Here is a 22,621-nt window from a genome sequence, read left to right as displayed (position 1 = left end):
CCACCTAGATTACACTGGAAAGTCCCATTTTGTAAGGATGGGGAGGGGAGGAATGGGGCTCCAAGTTAAAAAAAAAAAAAAGTTGTGCGGGAGGATGGCATAATTTCAGAAAGGTTGAGAACCTGTACATTAAGTAATAGAGACAGCACCATGAGAGCTTACTTATCAATTCTGTTGATGAAGCACGTGCTCAGAATTAATCCAACTCACTCTCCAACAGCTATATTAGCTCTGTAGGGGAAACAGAAATAAAAGCACATTAAAAATGTCTTCCACTTACATAAGATAAGTAGACAGGACTTGAAAAGCACACGGGAAACAGATTAGTTGCATATGACAAGAAGGTGTAATTTTAAATACTTCTCTGATTATTATATTTTAAGAAGCCTGATGCAGAAGTCAGGCCTTTTTAATCAGTGTTAAGTACCTACCTAATTAAAATGACAGTTTTGTTTTTTGTTTTCATTTGTTTTTTGAAAACAGGTAACTTATAGCAATTGTGGTTCCTTGTGTTGCCCTCTGCATATTCACTCTTATGGGATGTTCCTCCTCCCACAGCTACTTTCAAGAACCTTCTGGAAAGCTGAGTTTGTCAGGCATGGATGGACACCCTCTCAGGACACCAAAGGTTCAGAGTTTAAGTTATGGAAAGGCTGCGTGACCACAACCACTTCAGTTCCAAGAGTCCCATGAGAGCAGAAATGAGGGGAAGAAGTAGTTCTTGTGGGTTGCATTGTTTGCTAGACTTCCATATATAGGAATACGTAAAGGCTAGCTTGTCATATAAATAGTAAGTATGGATTTCCTGCCTTTTAATACTTTAGAATCAAAGCCTAAATAAAAGGTTTTATAACTAGCTTTTTCTTGAGGTTTGGTGTAACCTCAAATTTAGTATCACTTTAGTATTGGATATGTTCACTGTCATGATCACTTTTCACGAACTATATTCTGCAGTTGCAGAGAGATGGATCCAAAGGTCTAAAAGATGTTTTCACTATTTTATAAACTGAACCCCTATTTAAGTATTTAATTCTTTTTTAATTGACAATAGTGAGTGGAAATGAGTGCCCCAGGAATCAAACTGAAAGCAGAACATGTAGTGGATTCCAAGTGGCATTGTACTGTAGCTACTATATATGGGAGGGATGAGGAAGAAGGATTTGTTTGTTATTTAAATGGTGCCTGTTTATAGAAAGAGAGATGATTCCCCTATATAAGGAACTTACTAGGGTCTCATAACAATATTATGTACACTGTTGGTTACTGAACTTTTTTTAATTAAAAAAAAAGCACACAAAACTCTCAAACATAAGAGAGTTCAGAGTTGGGGCAACAGGGGTATTAGATGAAATATCTTACAAGATCACTTCTGAACATTTTCAGCATAGACAAAAAAGTCTTTAAAGAAACCTGATTGTGGTTTACAAATACACAGAATAGAGTCTCTCTACAAGCATAGAGCACAGGTACAACCGTTTGTAGTATGCAGAGTAGAAAGAATTCTATTGTCTGATGGCTCAGCACAAGCAAACCCCAGTCCACACAAATAAAATATTTTGTTTTTTTTAATTATTTCTACACAGAATTGTTTTTAGTCTGAATGAAAATATCATGAGCTCTTTAGAAACCACTAACTGAAATATAAATCAGTATTTACACCTGCCAAATGTATTAGCTTTTACATTATTAAACAAACAAACAAACAAAACTACCTCCACGGACCATTACCTTGTTACCACAAAGAATTTTGGAAAGTTGTGGAAAACACGAGTGCAGAGCCTTTAATGAATAGGGGATCAGGTCTCTAAAATGAGAATCAGGAGATCTGCCTTTTGGGTTCATACAGCTTTCATGTTAATATCTAGCAGCTGAAATATTTAATGCAAGAATATGGCTAAAAGTTCTTCCTTTGTTCACCTAGTGCCAATATTATGCACATGTATTATGCTAATATATTTACTTATTATCTGAAATATTGTATTCCCCCATCCTCCCCCAGACACACACCACAATCCGAAAGACAGACTGGCACAGAGATGTAACATAAATATATAATTTTAAGAAGTCTATTATGAATTACTCATATAACCAGTCATAATACACATGCAGATGTCACAGTTTGTGTCTCTGCTCAATCATTATAATTAATTATTATTAAAATCAGGTGCAGAAATCCTCCTCAGACTAAACCTGGGTTCAGCTAACAACAAAGCCGCTTTGCTGCACTGTGTTTGGAAAGGGGTCCCCAGCATAGCAGACCCCGCGTGGTGTGGTGCCAGAAAACCCTTGGGAATGCCATTGTAGCTCCCTAACCCAGTGCTCGAGAACCACCTGCTAAGACAGGGCGCAGGCCTGGGGGGACCCAGGAGACTTGGCTCCCAGACCTGGGTCTGCCACTGGCCTTGGGCACGTTGCTTAACTTCTCCATCCTTCTTCAGCGCCCGGCCTGTGACACGGGGATCAGGCTGCTCCTCCCGGGCGCGGCCCCTCGGCTGAGCAGCGTTACTACTCCGGGCCATGCCCGAGCGGGACGGGCAGCGTGTGGCTCCTACCGGGCCGAGGGGTGTCCAGCTTTTCTCCCTTTTCCTCTCCCCTTGGGGAAGGCCCCCGCGCCGGCCCGTCTGCTGGCGGGGCCGGTGCCAGGCACAGGAGAAGCTGCAGCGTCTCGGAGGGCTGGGAAGAGAAGCACCGACCCGCGGGGCTGCGGCAAACCCACCTGCTGCTGCTGGGCACGGGTGGAGATTGATGCAGGCCGCTCCCCGCCACCCCCCTTCTGTTTACACGCGGTCACCAGGCAACAGCAGAACCTTCCGGCCCGGCGGCGGTCAGCGAGTCCGACGCCTCTGCCGCCCCCAAGAGCGGCGCCTCCCGCCCCGCCCGGCGCAGTGCCCCCTACAGGACCCTGCGAGCGCCGCTGCCCGGCCGCGCCGCTCCCGTGGGTGGGTGGCCCCGCAGGTGGCCGCCCCCGCCGCCGGCTTCAAGCCCCAGACCCGAGCGACTGGCTGCGGGGCTTCACCTTCCGTCCCACTTGGGCCCATGTGAGGAAGTTGGACCTCAGTTTGCACGCTCCTCAGTCTGGCTCAGCTCAGGCCTCAGGACCTCCCTCCCCGCCACAGGGCTCCCTCCCCGCCACCAGTTCCGGGCGGGGGGGCTCCACATTTTAATTTAATTTTAAATAAAGCTTCTTCAACATTTTAAAAACCTAATTTACTTTACATACAATAGTGTAGTTATATGTTATAGACGTATAGAAAGAGACCTTCTAAAAACGTTAAAATATATTGACTGGCACGCGAAACCTTACATTAGAGTGACTAAATGAAGACACAGCCCACCACTTCTGAAAGGTTGCCGACCCCTGAGCTGGAGCCACTCACCCCAGGCTAGGTCTCCAGTGGCCATGTCCGTGCAACATGTTCAAAAATCAGGCCTCAAAATATCATGAGACAAGAGTGGTTGTTTTTTTCAGTCTTTAAAAAAAAAATGCCTTGGCACATCTGCTTTCTGAGCTGCTAGACAGGGGTAGATGGAGGGACAAGCCTAGGGCCATCCTGATCGAGCTGCTCTCTGCACACTTCCCCCTCCCCGGGGTTAGAATTGTACTTTAAGAACAAAAAATAAAGTTGAGATTCTCAATCATTGGCTCCAGAAACTGTGGCTTTAAATAAACCACCAAATATTGCAAGACTTGTGATAAAATCATTAAGAGTTGGTAAGATGGCATCTATCTCCCCTCATCAGTTGCCACTTGCTACAGGTTATGCTGCTGCCTATCTCCATTTCACCTAGCAGGTGTTACACTGCCACCAGGCCCGTCATCATAACTTACATATTACCCCACCCCATCACAGTCAACCGTCATGTTATACAGCCATGTCATGGGTTGCGCAGCAACTCAGCTGGTATTTTGCCACCAGATCACATTACAGCACCAGGTGTCTTACACTGTTGTGCTTAAGGTGCTCTACCATAATTATAACTAAATGTACCAGCCTGAGGTTTTTCCAATTAATTTCAAGCCTTCCCCCCCCCCCCCCCCACCAAAAAACCAAAGCTATCTCTGGTTAATTAATTGAAGTGATGACAATGTTCTCAGTGCTGCAGAAGACACACAAATTACAAAAGAGCCATCTTATGACCAAAAGAAAACAGACAGAATATCAGAGGTGTAGCCATGTTAGTCTATATCCACAAAAACAACAAGGAGTCCGGTGGCACCTTAAAGACTAATAGATTTATTTGGGCATAAGGTTTCAGGGGTAAAAAACCCAATTCTTTAGATGCATGGGGGAGTGGAGGTGTGGGAGAAGTAGACCTGATGTATCTTGATTTAAATAAGACTTTTGATGCAGTCACATGACATTCTCATAAGCAAGTAAACTAGGAAAATGTGATCTAGATTAAATTACTATAAAGTGAGTGCACCACTGGTTGAAAGACTGTACTCAAAGAATAATTATCAATGGTTCACTGTTGAGCTGGGAAGGCATACATAGTGGGATATTGCAGGGGTCCTGTACTATTCAGTATTTTCATCAATAAACTTGGATAATGGGGTGGAGAGTATGCTTACAAAATCTGCAGATGACAAGGTTGGAGGGGTTACAAGTACCTTAGAGGACAGGATTAGAATCCAAAATGACCTTGACAAATTAAAGAACTGGTTTGAAATCAACAAGATGTAATTCAATAAAGATAAAAGTGCAAAATACTACCCTTAAGAAGGAAAAAAAAAAATCAAATGCACAACTACAAAATAGGAAATAATTGGCTAAGCCGTAGTACTGCTGAAAAGAATCCAGTGGTTATAGTGTATCACAACTGCATAAGTCAAGAAAGTTTGCCAACATCTGCTTGGGCAGGGCTGTGGGGTTTGGGGCATGTGTTAACACCACCAGAGGGGGAATCTTATAACTTCGCATCAATACTCCCACACATCTTACCAGGCCAATACTAACCAGCAACTTATGAGTTTTCAAATGATACCTTACAAGGCACACTTTGTAGAAATATTACAGTAGTGTGCGGGGTGTAAATACAGGGGAGTATGCCCTATGAGGAAAGGTTAAAAAAACTGGGCATGTTTAGTCTTGAGAAAAGAAGGCTGAGGGAGAACCAGATAAAGTCTTCAAATATGTTAAGGGCTGTTATAAAGAGGATGGTGATCAATTGTCCTCCATGTGAGCTGAAGGTTGGATAAGAAGCAGTGGTCTAAAACTGAAGCAAGGGAGATTTAGGAAGAGCTTTCTATGTATAAGGATAATTAAGCTCTGTAGCAGGCTTCCAAGGGAGGTTGCAGAATTTCCATCATTGGAGCTTATTAAGAACAGGTTGGACAAACTCCTGTCAGGACTGGTCTAGGTTTACCTGGTCCTGCCTGAGTGCAGGGGGCTGGACTTGATGACCTCTCAACATCTCTTCCAGCCCTGTGTGCCTATGAAAATGCAGTGATGTTTAAAATTTACAATACAAAATTAGATAAATTAACTGAATATTTACTGAATCAAGTGATTCAACTCAATGGCGGATTAATGATTTTGCCGCCCCCAAGCCTTGAAATAATTGCCACCCTCCCCCCCGAGCAGCTCCCAGCCCCCCCGCCACAGCTCACCTCCGCCTCCTCCCCCGAGCGTGCCGCCAGGTCCTGCTTCTCCCTGCCAGTGCTTGTGCGTGAAACAGCTTCACGAAGGAGGGGGGAAAGGGGAGGAAAACACGGCGCACACTCAGGAGAGGCGGCGGGGCTGGGCCAGGGGCGGAGGGCACGAACCAGCACCAGGGGAAGCAGTGTCCGTCTGCTATTATAAATTTGCCGCCCCTGCAAATTTGCAGCCCTTAGGCCTAGGCCTTGTCGGCCTAGGCGTTAATACACCGCTGATTCAACTTTAATAAAGTTTGATTATATAAATCCAGATCTCTTGGTTTTATTTCAAGCACAATTATTTACTGAATACAAAAAATAGGCCTTCCCTGAATGTAAACTCTATGGAGTACTACTACACAACTGCAGTGATGGACAAAGTGTTAATATATCAGAGAATAGGTATTTAACTTTCTGCTGAATGCTTCAAATCAGTATATAAAAAGCTACAAATTAAGTAACAAATCTGCAGGATGCTTTAGTGAGAGATCTATAAAATTGGTGTTGTTAGTAGTATATACAACGTACACGATGAATTGGAATGTCTTTCATATCTTCTCTGTGATCCCGGGCATAGTCCCATAGATAATAATCAAGAAGAACTGCATTGATTCTTTCACTCATGTTTTGTCCTTTCTTCTTATAAAGTTCCAGCAGGTGATCACAAATCAATCCACAACACCAAATAGAACAACCTCGGATCTCCACTTCTTGTTGATCTCCAGAATGGAACATTACTCCTATAGAACAGAGTAGAGAGCACTTCAATTAATGTTCAGTGGAACAGAAGACAGGAGTCACAGAATGGTACACACTTTCTCTTTAAGCTACATATAGTTAAATATAAACCAGAGTTTCAGATTTAATATACTGCACTAAAAAAATCAAGAAAATTCAGCCTGTGCATTTTCTAGGGATTTCGTTTTGTTTTTCTGTGTATATTTATGAGTTGCTGCATTGTTAAACTCCCATCTATTGAGATGTCCTATATATTGTAGTTTTTTCTAAAATACAGCACTAGGTGGCCACGGATGAGGGAAGGGTTGATATACAAGCAAATCCAAATACTACAGCACTATTCAAAGTCAGGAATGCTGCAGGCAGGTGCTATGCAAGCTGCATACATTTATGAATACACCTTATTCCTGTTCTTGCAATTCCAGTCTATCTTTTTCTGACAAGAGATTGACAATTATGTATCCACCACTGTATAGCAACAGAATCTGAATATCACCCAGCACTAGAAGACCACAGACTCAATAAATAAAATAAATAAAAACACAATAAGGAAGCTGTATTTGCTGGATATAAAAGTGTGCTATCATGTACTGACAAAACACATTACAGATTAGAATAGAAGCAGCTGTCAGTGGACATGACTAAAGGACTGCCAGATGTAAAGGGACCCATTTATTCTAATGACTACAATAGCTATGCCTTTACTATGATTCCAGAGAGAATTTGCTTATATGGTCTTCAGAATTTCACTTTACATTGATAGGTTTACATAATAACTAACAAAATACCTTTATGTTTCTATATTACTGTTCTTTTCACACACACACACACACACACACACACACACACACACACACCACACACAGAGTAGCTGTTAGCAGGTCGAGGTAAATGACTGTCCCCACCCTTTTGTTTTTTCAAGTTCAGGAAGGGACTCACTAAGTGTATGTTTACACTAGAATTAAAAACCTGTGGCTGGCGCATGCCAGCTGACTTCGACTCACGGAGCTTGGGCTAAGAGGCTGTTTAATTACAGTATAGACATTCAAGCTTGGGCTGGAGCTCCAACCTGAGCTTGAATGTCTACACCACAATTTAACAGCTTCTTAGCCCAAGCCATGTGAGTCAGTCAGCTGGCATGGGCCAGCTGCAGGTTTCTAACTGCAATGTAGACATGCTCTAAGCCAGTGCTACTCAAAGTGGTGGTCCGCGGACCGGTGCCGGTCTGCGCGCACATTGGAAAAAAAAATTGCCGGTCCCCCACATCAGATAGCTTGAGAAACACTGCTCTAAGCCACAAACTGGAGTGGCAGCTATAACCTTGTTGAAAATGGCACCAGCCCTACAGATGCTCAGTGTTCAACTGGTATACATCCTTTTAAATCCAGACTTAGTAGTGTTTAATCCAAATAAATTTACAGTTTAATATTTATATAAGGATGACAGGGGCGGTCTTCTCATCCCAGATCTTTAGAGAATGTACTTTCCCACTCTCCCCTCATCATTGGAGGATAACTCTGCATACCAAAAGGAAAAAACCTCATATACACCTCTTTCATAGATGCTAATCATCTCTATGCTACAAAATTAATATTCATAAACGCTGATGAACCACAAACACACTTGATGCAATAAAGGAGTTGCAAACCTTCACGAAGTTTCCTCATCAGTTCATCAGAATATCTCATTGCTCCCAGGTGAACAAGGACTTGAGGGATCCTATAGTCAGCAAATATAGTCAGACTAGAAATGTCACTGAAGCAGCCATCTCCTTTCCCTTCCAATGAGCTCCAGGTATCAGCCACTAGTATTTGTGCCCGTTTATAAAAAGACACCTTTTTACCCTGACAGAAAACAAGAATACAACTGTTTAGGCACCTGAAAGACGTAGGTATTCAGAGACTTCATTTTGTTAAAGGAAACGATTATTATGCTTACTCAACTAAGGATAGCTAGTTAAACAGAATACAGTATCCTCCTATACATTCCAATAAAAACATTGTAGAACCAAATGCAGATTTTATATGCAAAAACCCCTTAAACAGGAAATACACCTGAACTTACTGAAGTGGAACTCATATACTGTGATATCAGGTTATTGAATAATATTGCAAAAAGAGAAGGAGTACTTTTGGCACCTTAGAAACTAACACATTTATTAGAGCATAAGCTTTTGTGAGCTACAGCATTTGATGCATCCGATGAAGCGAGCTGTAGCTCACGAAAGCTTATGCTCTAATAAATGTGTTAGTTTCTAAGGTGCCACAAGTACTCCTTTTCTTTTTGCGGATACAGACTAACATGGCTGCTACTCTGAAACCTGAATAATATTGGTTTATTGTCCATGGGAATTACTGTAATATCAGGTTATTGAGTGACAATGGTTTATTGTCCATAAGTTACACTACTTGAAGCCCAGTTAATACAAAGTTTCTTTCAGAGGCCCTAGAGTTCACCCAAGACTTTATCCGGAGGAAAGGAACATAGGAACATTTTTAAAGAAATACTCATCTTAGAATCTTATCGTGTTTCACTTAAATGCTACTCAAAGTATATGTAAGGTTCTATGTAAGGAAATAATACTTTGTATATAAACAACAATTTCCAGCACTTCTCTTTTCAAAAGAAAGAAATTAAAGCACAGCTAGACTGTGATAGTAGTTTTCATGCCCTGGCATGCATGCACTTTTATCCTTCCCAAAATGCTACCACAGTGACCCCATCTCCCTCTAAGCCTTCATAACTTGTCAGCTGGACAGAGCAGAATTAGCTAGGGTTGTTGGTGGCAGTTAGTCCCGGAAGAAGCATATATCTTTAGGGAAATAGTGTTACCATTTGAACTGCTTTCTCAGATTGTTTCAGAGGGAAGTTGGGCCAACTATCAGTTTTGGCAGTGGAAGTCCATTGAGGGATTGGATGGTAATCCCTACTCCCCAATGAAAAGAGGAAAAACAGCTGGAACCATCAGAACCCTTAGTAATTCTGACCTACCAACAGATGTAATCTTGAGTCAGACAGAGGCCTTAAATACCATGTTACCAATGCTAGTTGCTGCTAACAAAGCAGTGTATTGAGCATTTAAGATATGATAACGCTTATAGCACCAAATCAGAGAAAAGGTAGATTGTTAGGGAGTGAGGATTTTACAGTTCCAGAATGTTGGACGCGAGGGATATGTATATGCATCATTCATGGGTCACTGCTTTGAAAGGATTCCATGGTTTAACTGGCAGGCATGAGACTCCTCCAGTGCGAATCTCAAAAATCTGGGACACATTTCACATACAGCAATGATTTTGAGTACAACAGTGATTCACAAGTAATATGGCTCTGGCTCCCAGTTCAGCAAAGCACTTAAGTTCTTGCTTAATTGTGGTCTATAACAGCAACTGTTTTTTTGTTTGTTTGTTTTTTTGGGCCAGGAGGTGGAAGAGAGGGAGGGCAGTCTATTAATATTATTAAGGGCACAAACAAAACCAAAAAAAGGACATACTTTTTTGGTTTGTAGTTTGCCTTTAAGAACATAAGGACAATAGGGACTCTGATGTCTGTAATTTTAGCAACGAAGTGTCTTGTATGTAGTACATTTTGTGAAACTTGTGCCCATCGAATTGGGGACATATTGTCTTAGTTTTAAAAATTCCCCTAGAAAATCAGAGCATGACTGAGTAATGCTGAAGTCTATTTTAGTTATACTTTTTAATACGAACGTGAGACACTAATGCACATTACATTTTTGTTCTTAAGTGTTATTAGGGAAATTTGATTTGCTTTCAGATTCCTCCCCCACCCAACTTCATTCTCTGCTACTTCCTGATCCTGTATCACAGTCATGGTCCTGCCTTGTGACACCTCAGTCTTCTGCCATGGAAACAATGTTGATAATGTGAAAACTAGGACTGTCTCTCAACTGGTAGCACTGATTTTGTTACAATCAGGGTATAAATTTGGGCAGCAGTGTTTCATCCACCTTCAGAGCTGCCTGGTGAAAAAAACAGACAGTTTATTGCACTAATGCAAAGCCTTTGATCGTGTAAATGTTTATGGTGCAATGGCAGCGTTTGTGACTGATTTTCATTCTGCAGTTTGTTTGCAGCTGCTATTTATAATGCAAGACTCATTAAGCATTCAGACTCTTGCGAAGGTTACATAAACATATTTTGTCATTACATAGATAAGAAGCATATTCTGCTGATCACTTTCCAGTAAAGTGTTTATCCTTTAATCAGAAATATATCTGATGGAAGGAGAAAGAATATGCTTTGAACTGTTTAAAGTGAACAGCACAGTAAGTTTGGAAACTAGTTAGGGTGGACCTCTTGTAGAATATAGGCCCACATTAGATTTGGATGAACTATGATTTTAAATTGAGTTGGGATATTAGCAACAGATCCAACACAAATGACCAAAAAGAATAAGACCATGAGAAAGAAGAGTTGTTGTGAAACGTGTAGTAACTCTTGTGTGGCAACACTATGTCATGACCCCATTCTGGCCTATCTTGGAGTGAAGCTGGATCACACACTAACCTTCCATAACCATCTGAAGAAGGTAATTGCCAAGACAAAGACAAGGGTCAACCTGGTCCATAAACTCGCAAGTACAAGCGGGCGAGCATCACCATCAGTGTTAGGGACAACAGTCCTTGTGTACTCTGTAGCGGAGTAGTGTGTGCTGGTATGGACCAGAAGTAGCAATATTCAACTTGTTGCTGTCCAACTGAACATTGCAATGCGGTGCATCACTGCAATCCTCAAGTGAACCCCAACACCTTGGCTGCCAGTACTGTTGCATGTTGCAGCAAATGGATGGGGAAGCAATGCCACAACACTTTGGGAATTCCAGAGGACCACGGAAAATGAAGTCTTTCCATTCACCAGGACCTTAACACCGTCCCTCACCACCTCTTGAGGTCATGTAAGCACTTTTGGACCCACGCATTTAAGCTTCAAAAATGTGACTTCAACCCTGATGATGGTTGGAAAGCAGAAAGGAATTCATAAAAAAGGTCACAAATAAATGCCCTGTGAAAGACCCAATGCAGAAGATCCCTGGTTTTGATCTTCCACGAAGCTCATGGGAAACTCAAAACACATCCGCACAAATCATGGCAGATGCAGATACTTGCTGTACAAATGGAAAATTAAAGACTCTCCACCGTGCAACTGGGGTCACCCAGACCAGACCATGGAACATATAACAACTCAATGCCCGATTCACAATACACTCTGCTAGTCCAGATGCAATTATCTGGCTTAACCATCTAAATGTAAAAAAAGATAGAGTTGTTGCTCTTCTTTGTATGGCTGATGTAAATGTAGAAGAAATAGTGACCCTTCAAATACCAGTGTTATCTTATTTAAGATTCAGGCTAAATAACAGAAATAAAACAGTTAATTGGGTACCAGGTGCAGTAAATAATTGGCTATAAAAGAAACTCCGTCTGGCCTTAGCAAAGGTCCAATAGTTGGCAATGACATCACTTATTTGTTAAAAAGGTATAAAAAAGGGAAACTCTTAAAGCATTCGTTGCTAATACCATTCTGACCGTGCTAGAGCTAACAATAGCCCGTTTGTAAGTGTAACCCTTCTGCCCATCAGAGTTGGCAGCAACAAGGGCTGGGTTCAGTATCTAGGGGTTCCATTCCAATAACACAATGCAAAACCGGCTCGAGCCGCCCCCCAGTGACCTGGGACAAATATATACCACCCCCGCTGAGCGCCTCCAAGAGGCAATACTTCCCCTCTCGCAAGCACGGAGTCTGAGTGTAGCAAAAAAAGCCTTTTAATAACAGAGAGAAACAATGTGGCATTATGTTGGGGAAACACCACCAACAGGATTCATAACACAACCCATGAGCAAAAACCCACTCCAAGCAAATTGGGGCGTGTCCTTTCCCTTGGGTTCTTGAGTCCAGCAACCTGAAATCACCCGAAGTCCCAAAAGTCCAATGGCCCAAAAGTCTCTGTCCCTGGTCAAGGCAGCCCCAGAGTTCGAAAGTTTATCTGCAGAGTTTTACCTCCCAACCTGGGTGGAAATGGGGGGGGGGGGGGGGGGGGGGGGGGGGGGAGAGGTAAGGGGCACCTTATATGATCTGAAGCTGACTGCCCCACAGCTCCATAGGGCTCCGCTCCACCAGCCGGTCCACAAGCCGCTCCTGCCGTCCCACAAACTGCTCCACCAGCCGGTCCACAAGCCGCTCCTGCCGTCCCACAAACTGCTCCACCAGCCGGTCCACAAGCCGCTCCTGCCGTCCCACAAACTGCTCCACCAGCCGGTCCACAAGCCGCTCCTGCTGTCCCACAAACTGCTCCACCAGCCGGTCCACAAGCCGCTCCAGCTGTCCCACAAACTGCTCCACAATATATCTTCAGGCTCCACCACTACTTAACACAACACTCAGTGATTTCAGCTCTTAGTCAGTTTTTAGCTCTCTTGTGATTTCAGCTTGTAGTAGGGGAGCCTCAGTGCTGGTGCACCATTAGCCCAAAGTGAATTCAGCTCAGCAGCCTATAACTAGACTCCTAATGGAATCAACATTAGCTCTGATATTCCACAGTGGAGAGAGGAGGAAGTGCAATTAGCTTGCAAGGCCCTCACCAAGGGGCCCATGCCACCAAGTCTAAATACCTGTCCCCAGCCTCTCTCAAGTCACAGAGTTTTAGAACCCAGGTCCCTTGCCTAGCGAGTGCTACTTAGTTGATGGCGAGTCCCTCCATCATAACAAAAGGCCCAGCACAGTTCCAAGCACAGTTCCCATAATCAGGGTAATAACAATTTATTCTTCCTGCCCCAATAACAGAGACATTGGGGATCCCACAGCAGCCGAAGTGACCATTTGGGCAGCTATGGGCTCATGCTAGGCGGGGTGGGTGTGCCTATGCAAATGAGATCAGCCCCTGCAGTTCTTTTCCACAACTTGCCACATCTCACCACCAGATGTCAGGGTGGAGCTCATCCTGACTCTGCTTACATCAGTATCTTGATCAAATGCTTATCAAATGTTTTGTTACTGTTTGGATGTAGTAAATTGCTTATTATTTAGGTTTTTTAGACATATTTAGAGCATCTGTATAAATACCATCTGGTTTTGGATTTAATACAGAAATTTATGATTAAATTAATATCATGGTAATACCCTGCATAAATAATCATTCAAACTCATCTCAACTGTTTCCCATACAGAAGACACCTCATTTCTCAGTAGGAAGCCACAAAAAGAAATAAAACATCACTTACTGAAGGCCAGCTAGAGAAAAAAAAAAATCAGTTATAAAATACCATTCTGCACTTTATTGGCCTGCTTCCTCTTTGCATGTTGTCCGTATGCTTTAGGTTCCAGTTAAGGTGATCAAAAAAAGGTATCTTGAAAAGACTGCACCTATTATCACAAATGCTCATGCAGGTCTTCACATGTGGTGTTCAAGCCGAATACTAGTAGAGAGAGGACTAAACACAGTGCAGCTCACCTGCTCTGACACCTGGGACAGAACACGCTAGCACAGACCAAGCTCCAGTATAGACAGGAGATGCCAACAAATGAACAAAATTGACCAGACCCAGTTTCCTGTACAGCAGCCCTTTCCTTTTATGAGACTGTGTTTCATTCTGCTCCATCCCTGTAGAGATGAGCTACTGAGCAGAAGTATAACATTATGGGTCAATTCTATTTTATATTCATCTATGCAACACCCACTGAAATCAACAGGAGTCAAGGGGCAGATCCCCAGCTGGGGTCAATTGTTATACTCCATTAAAATAAAAATTTTTTCAGTGGCTGTTGAAATCCTTAAAAAATGGGGAGAAAGGGAAGAAAAAAAAACCTGGAGTCTCAGTCCTGGTCTACACTATGGGGTTAGGTCGAATTTAGCTGTGTTAGGTCAATTTTAAAATGACTGCGTCTACACAACTAACCCCGTTCCGTCGACCTAAAGGGCTCTTAAAATCGACTTCTGTACTCTCCCCCAACAAAGGGGAGTAGCGCTAAAATCAACCTTGCTGGGTCGAAGTGCAGACGCAATTCGATGGTATTGGCCTCCGAGAGCTACCCCAGAGTGCTCCAATGTGACCGCTCTGGACAGCGCTTTGAACTCCAATGCGCTAGCCAGGTACACAGGAAAAGCCCCAGGAAATTTTTGAATTTCATTTCCTGTTTGGTCAGCGTGGTGAGCTCAGCAGCACGTAATCATGCAGTCCCCCCAGAATCGCAAACAAGCTCCAGCATGGACTGAAAGGGAGACACTGGATCTGATTGCTGTATGGGGAGAAGAATCTGTGCAGGCCGAACTCCGATCAAAAAGAAGAAATGATAATATATATGCCAAAATTGCACAGGGACACACAGCAATGCCGCATGGAAGTCAAGGAGCTCAGGCAAGCCTACCAAAAGACAAAGGAGGCAAACGGTCACTCCAGGTCAGAGCCCCATACATGCCACTTCTACGATCAGCTGCATGGCATTCTAGGGGGGGACCCTACCACTACCCCATCACTGTCCGTGGACACCTGCAAGAGGGGAGTCTCATGCAACAAGGAGGAGGATTTTGTGGATGAGGAGAATGCTCAGCAGGCAAGTGGTGAATCCGTTCTCCCCAGCAGCCAGGACCTTTTCATCACCCTGGAGCCAATACCCTCCCAAGGCGGGATCCCCGACCCTGAAGCTGGAGAAGGCAGCTCTGGTGAGAGTGCACATTTGTAACTACAGTACAGGGTTTAAAAGAAATAGTGTTTAATGTTTCAATTCTTCAGGGCAAATGGGATGCATTTGCAGCCAGTACAGCTACTGGAAAAGTCTGTTAACGTGTCTGGGGGTGGAGCAGGAATCCTCCAGGGACATCTCCATGAAGCTCTCCTGGAGGTTCGCTGAAAGTCTTTGCAGATGATTTCTGGGGAGGGCTCTCTTATTTCGTCCTCCATGGTAGGACACTTTACCACGCCAAGACAGTGGCAAGTAGTCTGGAATCATTGCAGCACAAAGCATGGCAGTGAATGGTCCTGGGTTTTGGTCGCATTCAAGCGACATTCGGTCTTTATCTTTCTGTAGTAGCCTCAGGAGAGTGATATCATTCATGGCCACCTGGCTGAAATAGGGGAATTTTTGTAAGGGAACAGTAAAAGGACACTATTCATGCTGGGTTGTTTGCGTTTGGCTAGAAGGGATCATCCCAGAGAATAGTGGCGGGGCGAGGGGTGAAGGGATCATCCCAGAGAATAAACGATGCAGCAGGGTGGGAGGAGTTGTGTGCTGCACATCCACCCAAAAACCGCAGACCCTTCTCCTAAATGTGTAGCCCAACCGGCATTGCTTGCTATGGGAAAGGATGGCACTGCAGTTTGAAACCATTCCCACATGTTATGAAGGTGTAAGAAGCCAACCCCACGTACCAAAAGGCTTACCATGGCTGCCTGGAAACTGAATTCTGTTGCCCGGCCATTTATGATATGTCACCATACCGGCAGGTGCTCAATACAAAAGGCAAAATGTGACCTTGTACCTAAAGCACATATGCTGTCTGCTGTGAATCGCTTCATTCATGTGAAAGTCTCCCTTTTGTTCTCAGAAATTATCCCCCTCTCATCTCCGTCCCTGAGGTTATTGCAGATTAGAAGGCGAAAAAAACCAAACTCGCGCTGACATGTTTTCCGAGCTCATGCAGTCCTCCTGCACCGATAGGGCACAGCTTAATGCATGGAGGCAATCAGTGGCAGAGGCCAGGAAAGCATTAAGTGAGCACAAAGAACAGAGACAGGAGGCGATGCTGAGGCTAATGGGGGAAGCAAACGGACATGATGAAATGTCTGTTGGAGCTGCAGGAAAGCCAACAGGAGCACAGACCCCCGCTGCATCCACTGTATAACTGCCTGCCCTCCTTGCCAAGTTCCATACCCTCCTCACCCAGATGCCCAAGAACACGGGGGGGGGGGGGGGGGGGGAGGAGCTCCAGGCACCTGGCCACTCCACTCCAGAGGATGGCCCAAGCAACAGAAGGCTGTCATTCAAACAAAACAGTTTTGATTTGTAGTGTTGTGGCTACAATAAGCAATGTGGTCTTGTCCTTCCCTCCTCCCGCACCCCACTTGGGCTACCTTGTCAGTTATCTCCCCCTTTTTTTTTTTAAATTAATAAAGAATGCATGGTTTCAAAATAATAGTTACTTCATTTCCTTTGCCAGCTGTGATCGAAGGGGTCGGGGGTTGGCTTACAGGGACTTAAAATCAACAAAGGGGGCAGGTTTGCAGCAAGGAGAAAAACACAGCTGTCACACCGTAGCCTGGCCAGTCATGAAACTGGTTTTCAAAGCCTCTCTGATGTGCAACGTGCCTAGCTGTGCTCTTCTAATCGTTCTGGTATCTGGCTGCTCAAAAATCGGACGCCAGACAATTTGCCTCAACCTCCCACCCTGCCATAAACGTCTCCCCCTTACTCTCACAGATATTATGGAGCGCACAGTAAGCAGCAATAACAATGGGAATGTTGGTTGCGCTGAGGTCTGACCTAGTCAGCAAACAGCACCACTGAGCTTTTAAATGTCCAAAGGCACATTCTACCACCATTCTGCACTTGCTCAGCCTATAGTTGAGCTGCTCCTTACTACTGTCCAGGCTGTCTGTGTACGGCTTCATGAACCATGGGAGCAAGGGGTAGGCTGGGTCCCCAAGGATAACTATTGGCATTTCAACATTCCCAATGGTAATTTTCTGGTCTGGGAAGTAAGATCCTTCTTGCAACTGCTCGAACAGCCCAGAGTTCCTCAAGATGAGAGCGTCATGCACCTTTCCCGGCCATCCCACGTTGATGTCGGTGAAATGTCCCTTGTGACCCACCAGTGCTTGCAGCACCATTGAGAAGTACCCCTTGAGGTTTACGTACTGGTTGGCAAGGTGGTCCGGTGCCAAGATAGGGATACGTGTTCCATCTATCGCCCCACCACAGTTAGGGAACCCCATTGCAGCAAAGCCATTCAGTATGACCTGCACATTTCCCAGAGTCACCACCCTTGATAGCAGAACATCAGTGATCGCACTGGCTACTTGGATCACAGCAGTCCCCACAGTAGACTTGCCCACTCCAAATTGATTCCCGACTGACCGGTAGCAGTCCGGCGTTGCAAGCTTCCACAGGGCTATCACCACTTGGTTCTCAACTGTCAGGGCAGCTCTCATCTTGGCATTTCTGCACTTCAGGGTGGGGGAAAGCAACTCACAAAGTTCAAGGAAAGTGGCCTTATGCATGCGGAAGTTTCGCAGGCACTGTGAATCATCCCATACCTGCAACGCTATGCGGTCTCACCAATCTGTGCTTGTTTGCTGGGCCCAGAATCGGCATTCCACTGTATCAACCAGCCCCACTGCCACCATGATGTCCCACTTGCCACAGCCTATGCTTTCAGGAACATCTGTGTCCATGTCCTCATCACAATCGTCCTTGTGCTGTCGTCTCTTAGCCCGGTTCTGCACATACTCAAGGATCATGCGCAAGGTGTTAACAATGCTCACATCAGCAGCGGTGAGCTGAGCGGGCTGCATGCTTGCCATGGTATGGTGTCTGCATGGGTAACCCAGGAAAAACGGCGCGAAACAATTGTCTGTCATTGCTTTCACGGAGGGAAGGAGGGAGGGAGGGGCGACTGACGACATGTACCCAAAACCACCCTCAACAATATTTTTGCCCCATCAGGCATTGGGAGCTTAACCCAGAATTCCAATGGGCAGCGGAGACTGCGGGAACTGTGGGATAGCTACCCACAGTGCACTGCTCTGTAAGTCGATGCTAGCCACGGTATTGAGGACATACTCCGCTGACTTAATGTGCTTAGTGGGCACATACACAAATCAACTGTATAAAATCGCCTTCTATAAAACCAACCTAATTTGGTAGCGTAGACATACCCTCAGATAAAAGGAAAAATAGAGTTAGTGGAAGCAGAATATGAACTTTCAGGGGCTGGAATCATCTCTTCCTATGTGTTTATATAGACCCTGGCACAATGGGACCCTGATTTGATTGGGAACCCTGTCACTCCTACAATACAAAAACAAACAACAGCAAGAACGGTGAAGAAGGAAAATAAACTGTGTGCTTTTACTCAGAAAAGTGTGCATCATCCATAAGGAATGCATCACTGACTAGTACAGGAGTTATTTATCAGTGCAAGTAATTAAGGCAGTCCCTATTGCAGGGGTGGCCAACCTGAGCCTGAGAAGGAGCCAGAATTTACCAGTTACATTGCCAAAGAGCCACAGTAATACATCAGCAGCTCTCCCCACCCCCCGCCATCAGTTCCCCCTTCCAGCGCCTCCCACCCACTGGCAGCCCTGCCAATCAGCACTTCCCCCTCCCTCCTGATCAGCTGTTTCGCTGCATGCAGGAGGCTTGGGGGGGAGGAGGGGGAAGGAGTGGAAGCACGGCAGGCTCAGGGTAGGGATGGGAAGGGGTGGAGTGGGCACAGGGCCTGTGGCAGAGCCAGGGGTTGAGCAGTGAGCTCCCCTGGCACATTGGAAAGTTGGCGACTGTAGCTGCAGCCCCGGAGTTGATGACTATACAAGGAGCCACATATAAAACTTCTGAAGAGCTGCACGTGGTCCGGAGCCACGGGTTGGCCACCCCGGCCTACTGGGTTTCAAGGAGCACAAAGGCTTTAGTTAAGCAAGTGAGTTTTAAGTAATTCTTGTAATTTTATCTATTGTTAGCTGTATAGATAAAAACAATTTTACCACATCTTAAAATTAATTTCTTAAAAAAAAATTTCCCTTTATTACTAATGATTAAATATTATTAAAAACCCATTAAAATATCAGATTTGCTTTTCACTACATGCTGTTTGCTTTTTACAGGAGAGAAACATCAGCAAAAATTGGTCAGTCAATTTCACTTTCAGGTTCTCCAGCACTAGCACCATGCTATAATGTTTGGATTGCAAACACAGCAAAAGAATTGTTACCATTGAAATTCAAAAATAAAAAGATTTTACAGCAGCATTTCTATTAGTCTTTGATTTTATGGAAGCTTGTTTTCACAAGACCTCAATTCTGACAAAATTTGACCTGTTGTCATTTAAAAAAAAAAAAAAAAAGTTTTCATGGACAGCTTAACAATAGTTTTGGGGTACGCTCAGTAATAAGTGATCTCTTTTGAAGTTCAAAATTCCCCAGCAGAACTAACTTACCTTAAATGTAGCCTCATCTCTGTAAGAAGGAAAATTTTCGACTACTATACGCAGTAGTTTCTGAGCACTTTTCTCACTCATTTTAACACAGGTGACGAAAGAGCCTCCAAACTTCTCAAGCAGAATTGTCCCAGTTTCTTTCAGAATATGATGTCTCTCTTCAATCAAAGGCATGGGGACATCTGTGTCAGAGCGAAATACATGTCTAACCTGCTCAAGTGTCATAGTGGCATAGTATGCCGCACTGGTAATAGGTATTCCTTCAGAAAAAGGAAAACAAAACCTTTTAGAACGTCATGTTATATAGGCATTTGCAAAATAATAATACACTAAGGATTGGAGTGGTTATATTACACTTGTACACTAGAAAGTAATGTTTACAAATTAAGATGAATCAAGTATTCAGATAACTGTTAAGTTTGGTTTTAAATGGAGACAGTGCTTTATTAGGTCTGTAGACTCCTATACATAACAGCTCCCAATAGCAGGTCATCATAGTACATTTCTTCTCTTTCTTCTCTGTCTTTCCCCATTTCTACTAGTCTTCAACACTTGATTTGAGGTTTAAATAATATTCCCATGCAAATATCAGCACCTGATTCTTACTCATATTTTTACACCAGTCATTGTGAATCCACATAAAATACTCTTACAGCTTTCCCCTTATTTGTATGCACTCATTGTGGTTTCTTCATTATGACATTTAACTAGACCCACACTGAGAATTTTTCGCCATACCTTCACCACTGGGCTAGCACTCCTTCAGTGATAGCAACTGTGGAAGCACCAGCCGACACCAGGCACTGTGTCAAGTATCAGAGGGGTAGCCGTGCTAGTCTGGATCTGTAAAAAGTGGCAAAGAGTCCTGTGGCACCTTACAGGCTAACAGACGTATTGGAGCATAAGCTTTTGTGGGTGAATATGCAAGCAAGAACCAGGCTAGGGATAACGAGGTTAGTTCAATCAGGGAGGATGAGGCCCTCTTCTAGCCTGATTCTTGCTTGCATATTTATACCTGCCTCTGGAAATTTCCACTACATACATCCGACAAAGTGGGTATTCACCCACGAAAGCTTATGCTCCAATGTGTCTGTTAGTCTATAAGGTGCCACAGGACTCTTTGTCTCTATTACTGCGGTTTCTAGACTTGCTAGAGCTGCATTGGTGTTAGATTAACAGGAGAGAATTCCCTAAAAGCCTCAGTGTAGACAAGATTTACTTGTTAATCACAAAAATATAAAATTAATTTTACAAAGTATGTATCTGAAATAACAGGAGTCACATATGCATAACTACATAATTGTCAAAAGTATAATTAATAGGAAAAAATATAACCCAAGACAGAAATTGTTTTGCATATACATGATTGAATAGTTTACTTTAATTTCTGTAAGAATAAGTATTATTAGAGCTCTTCTATTTCATCTCACGTGAACTTAATGGGACTACCCATGTATACTAAGCTGCTCACCTCCATGTATTTGCAGGATAAAGGAGTAACTTTGAAACTGACTCTGAGACAGTCTTGAATTTCCTCCTTCCCCCATCATAATGATAACTGGTATGTAGATTTTTAGTTAAATAAGCAACTCAACCATACAGCAGCCATGCTGCTCCACCACAATTCAGAGTACTTATGCACTAACCATCATCAAGTGCTCTGTTGATTGCAGCACAAAGAGACCAGTAACCACTGTACATCTTGCCTCTGTACTTCACCAGACACTTACAGTCTTCGTGTTCAGACCAAAAGGAAAAGTTAAGGGTATCTACAAGAAACACCCAGTTCACTGCATCATCACTCACTGCTTGAGGGTTCAGTTCGTGAAGAGATTTCCAGCCAGCCAAACTGAACTCTTTTGCTGAGACTTTGTCAAACAGAGCCTCTGCAACTTTCCTCACTCCCTCTTCTTCAACAAGCACGTCTTGGCTGCTCTCGGCTATGAACCTGGCAGACTCTTTAGGGGACAGGAACGCTTCCATGGCTCTCCTTCTGGCGACGGAGAAAGAGAAACACCCAGAGTCACCCAGGGGCGTGACGGGGCCCAGCACGAACAGGGCCATGATTAGCATCGCCCAGGTCTCGCGGTAGGTTGGCCCCGCCCCTTGCACGTGGTTAGCTACAGGCCGCCAGAGCACTTCTCCCCGCGGAACGTACCAGAAAGGAAGGAGAACTAACGCCCGGGGCCGGGCCCCCCGCCCACGCTTAACACCCCAGGCGGGCGCTGCTGCAGCGGGGACGAGCGCCCCCAGCCAGCTCCCTGCTTACCTGGGCAGACGCGCGGGCGCTTCGCGAGGAGAGTTCCGCACAGCGAGCGACAAAGCAAGGACGCTACCCCACAGAACGAGAAACAGCGGCACACGGCCCGCCCCTTCCGCCTTTCCTCCAGCCGTCGCACCTTCAGCCGCCAATGAGCACTTGCCTGATGCGCATGATAGCGGCGAGAGGACAAGACGCGGGGCGCCCCTTCAGAGCTAATACACAGGCTGCAAGAAAGAGCCGATTAACGGAGCGGATTAATGGAGCGGGGGCTCGGCCTGGCCTTTACAGCAGTTTGTATCAGAGGGCGGTGAGGCGCTAACTCCGCCTTACGGACTCTTTATGGAGCTTCTGCCAAACGCTTTCCCTCTCTGTAACTCCTGGTGCAATGAGAGGGGCTAGCTGCTGATTTGGGGGTAAAGGAGAATGCGGGGAAGGCAGAAAAAGGCAGTTTTGAGGGAATTATATTGCAGCACGGATAATCAGTTGCTCGCAGGGCGATTTGAACACAGAAAGCACCGTGCTTTATTTTAAAGCGTTATATGCCTACAACAGGCTTAAGGAAAGTGAACAAAATACCGCGTCATGTTCCCCCAAAGAAACCGTTTGTTAGCCTCTGGTAGTCAGAAAGACACAAGACACTATGCTCTCTATAACTCAAAGCCTTTAGATCATGATTTGAGACAGAAGTTATGGGTCTATTTCAGGAAAAGATAGATGAGATTCTGTAGCCTGCAATGTGCAAGTCACTCTAACCCAAGAGTTCTTAAAGCTCATTGCATTGTGACCCCTTTCAGACAATAAGTTACTACATGGGG

General features: G+C 44.4%; 2 protein-coding genes across 7 annotated transcripts in view; both read right to left on the bottom strand.

The window, feature by feature from the left end:
* Positions 1 to 2,843, bottom strand: part of KIF27 (kinesin family member 27) — a 39,677-nt gene extending 36,834 nt beyond the window's left edge. For 2 of the 5 annotated variants that reach the window (XM_074953187.1, XM_074953183.1), the window contains exons 1-2: positions 2,717 to 2,843; positions 163 to 231 (exon numbers count right to left, since the gene is read on the bottom strand). The gene's annotated coding sequence lies outside the window, so the exon portion shown is untranslated. Of the gene's footprint in view, positions 1 to 162; positions 232 to 2,331 lie in introns of all 5 variants that reach the window. The other 3 variants (XM_074953185.1, XM_074953184.1, XM_074953186.1) reach the window with 3 other exon arrangements.
* Positions 2,844 to 5,622: 2,779 nt separating this feature from the next.
* QNG1 (Q-nucleotide N-glycosylase 1) lies at positions 5,623 to 21,925 on the bottom strand. 2 transcript variants are annotated; one of them, XM_074954063.1, is made up of 5 exons: positions 21,813 to 21,918; positions 21,190 to 21,533; positions 19,544 to 19,803; positions 8,025 to 8,220; positions 5,623 to 6,378 (listed from the first exon to the last, which is right to left on the bottom strand). In XM_074954063.1, the coding sequence occupies exons 2-5, from the start codon at positions 21,524 to 21,526 to the stop codon at positions 6,146 to 6,148; spliced, it is 1,026 nt and encodes a 341-aa protein (XP_074810164.1). In that variant the 5' UTR covers positions 21,527 to 21,533; positions 21,813 to 21,918; the 3' UTR covers positions 5,623 to 6,145. The 2 variants fall into 2 exon arrangements, with proteins under 2 accessions (XP_074810164.1, XP_074810163.1); XM_074954062.1 differs by having other exon boundaries at positions 5,625 to 6,378; positions 21,190 to 21,536; positions 21,813 to 21,925.
* Between the last annotated feature and the right edge of the window lie 696 nt (positions 21,926 to 22,621).

Source organism: Natator depressus, chromosome 5, assembly GCF_965152275.1.
Source record: "Natator depressus isolate rNatDep1 chromosome 5, rNatDep2.hap1, whole genome shotgun sequence".
Lineage (NCBI taxonomy): Eukaryota > Metazoa > Chordata > Testudines > Cheloniidae > Natator > Natator depressus.
The sequence above is the reverse complement of the archived record's forward strand: the minus strand, read 5'-3'. Positions and strand labels throughout refer to the sequence as shown.

What these genes read in the sequence shown, in the direction of transcription:
- QNG1 (XM_074954062.1), bottom strand. Translation starts at nt 21,526, where the DNA reads ATGGAAGCGTTCCTGTCCCCTAAAGAGTCTGCCAGGTTCATAGCCGAG. An exon ending in CAACAGAGCACTTGATGATG is followed by an intron (nt 19,804 to 21,189) that starts GTTAGTGCATAA and finishes CTTTTTCTGAAG; the next exon opens with GAATACCTATTACCAGTGCG. An exon ending in GAGATGAGGCTACATTTAAG is followed by an intron (nt 8,221 to 19,543) that starts GTAAGTTAGTTC and finishes GTTTTCTGTCAG; the next exon opens with GGTAAAAAGGTGTCTTTTTA.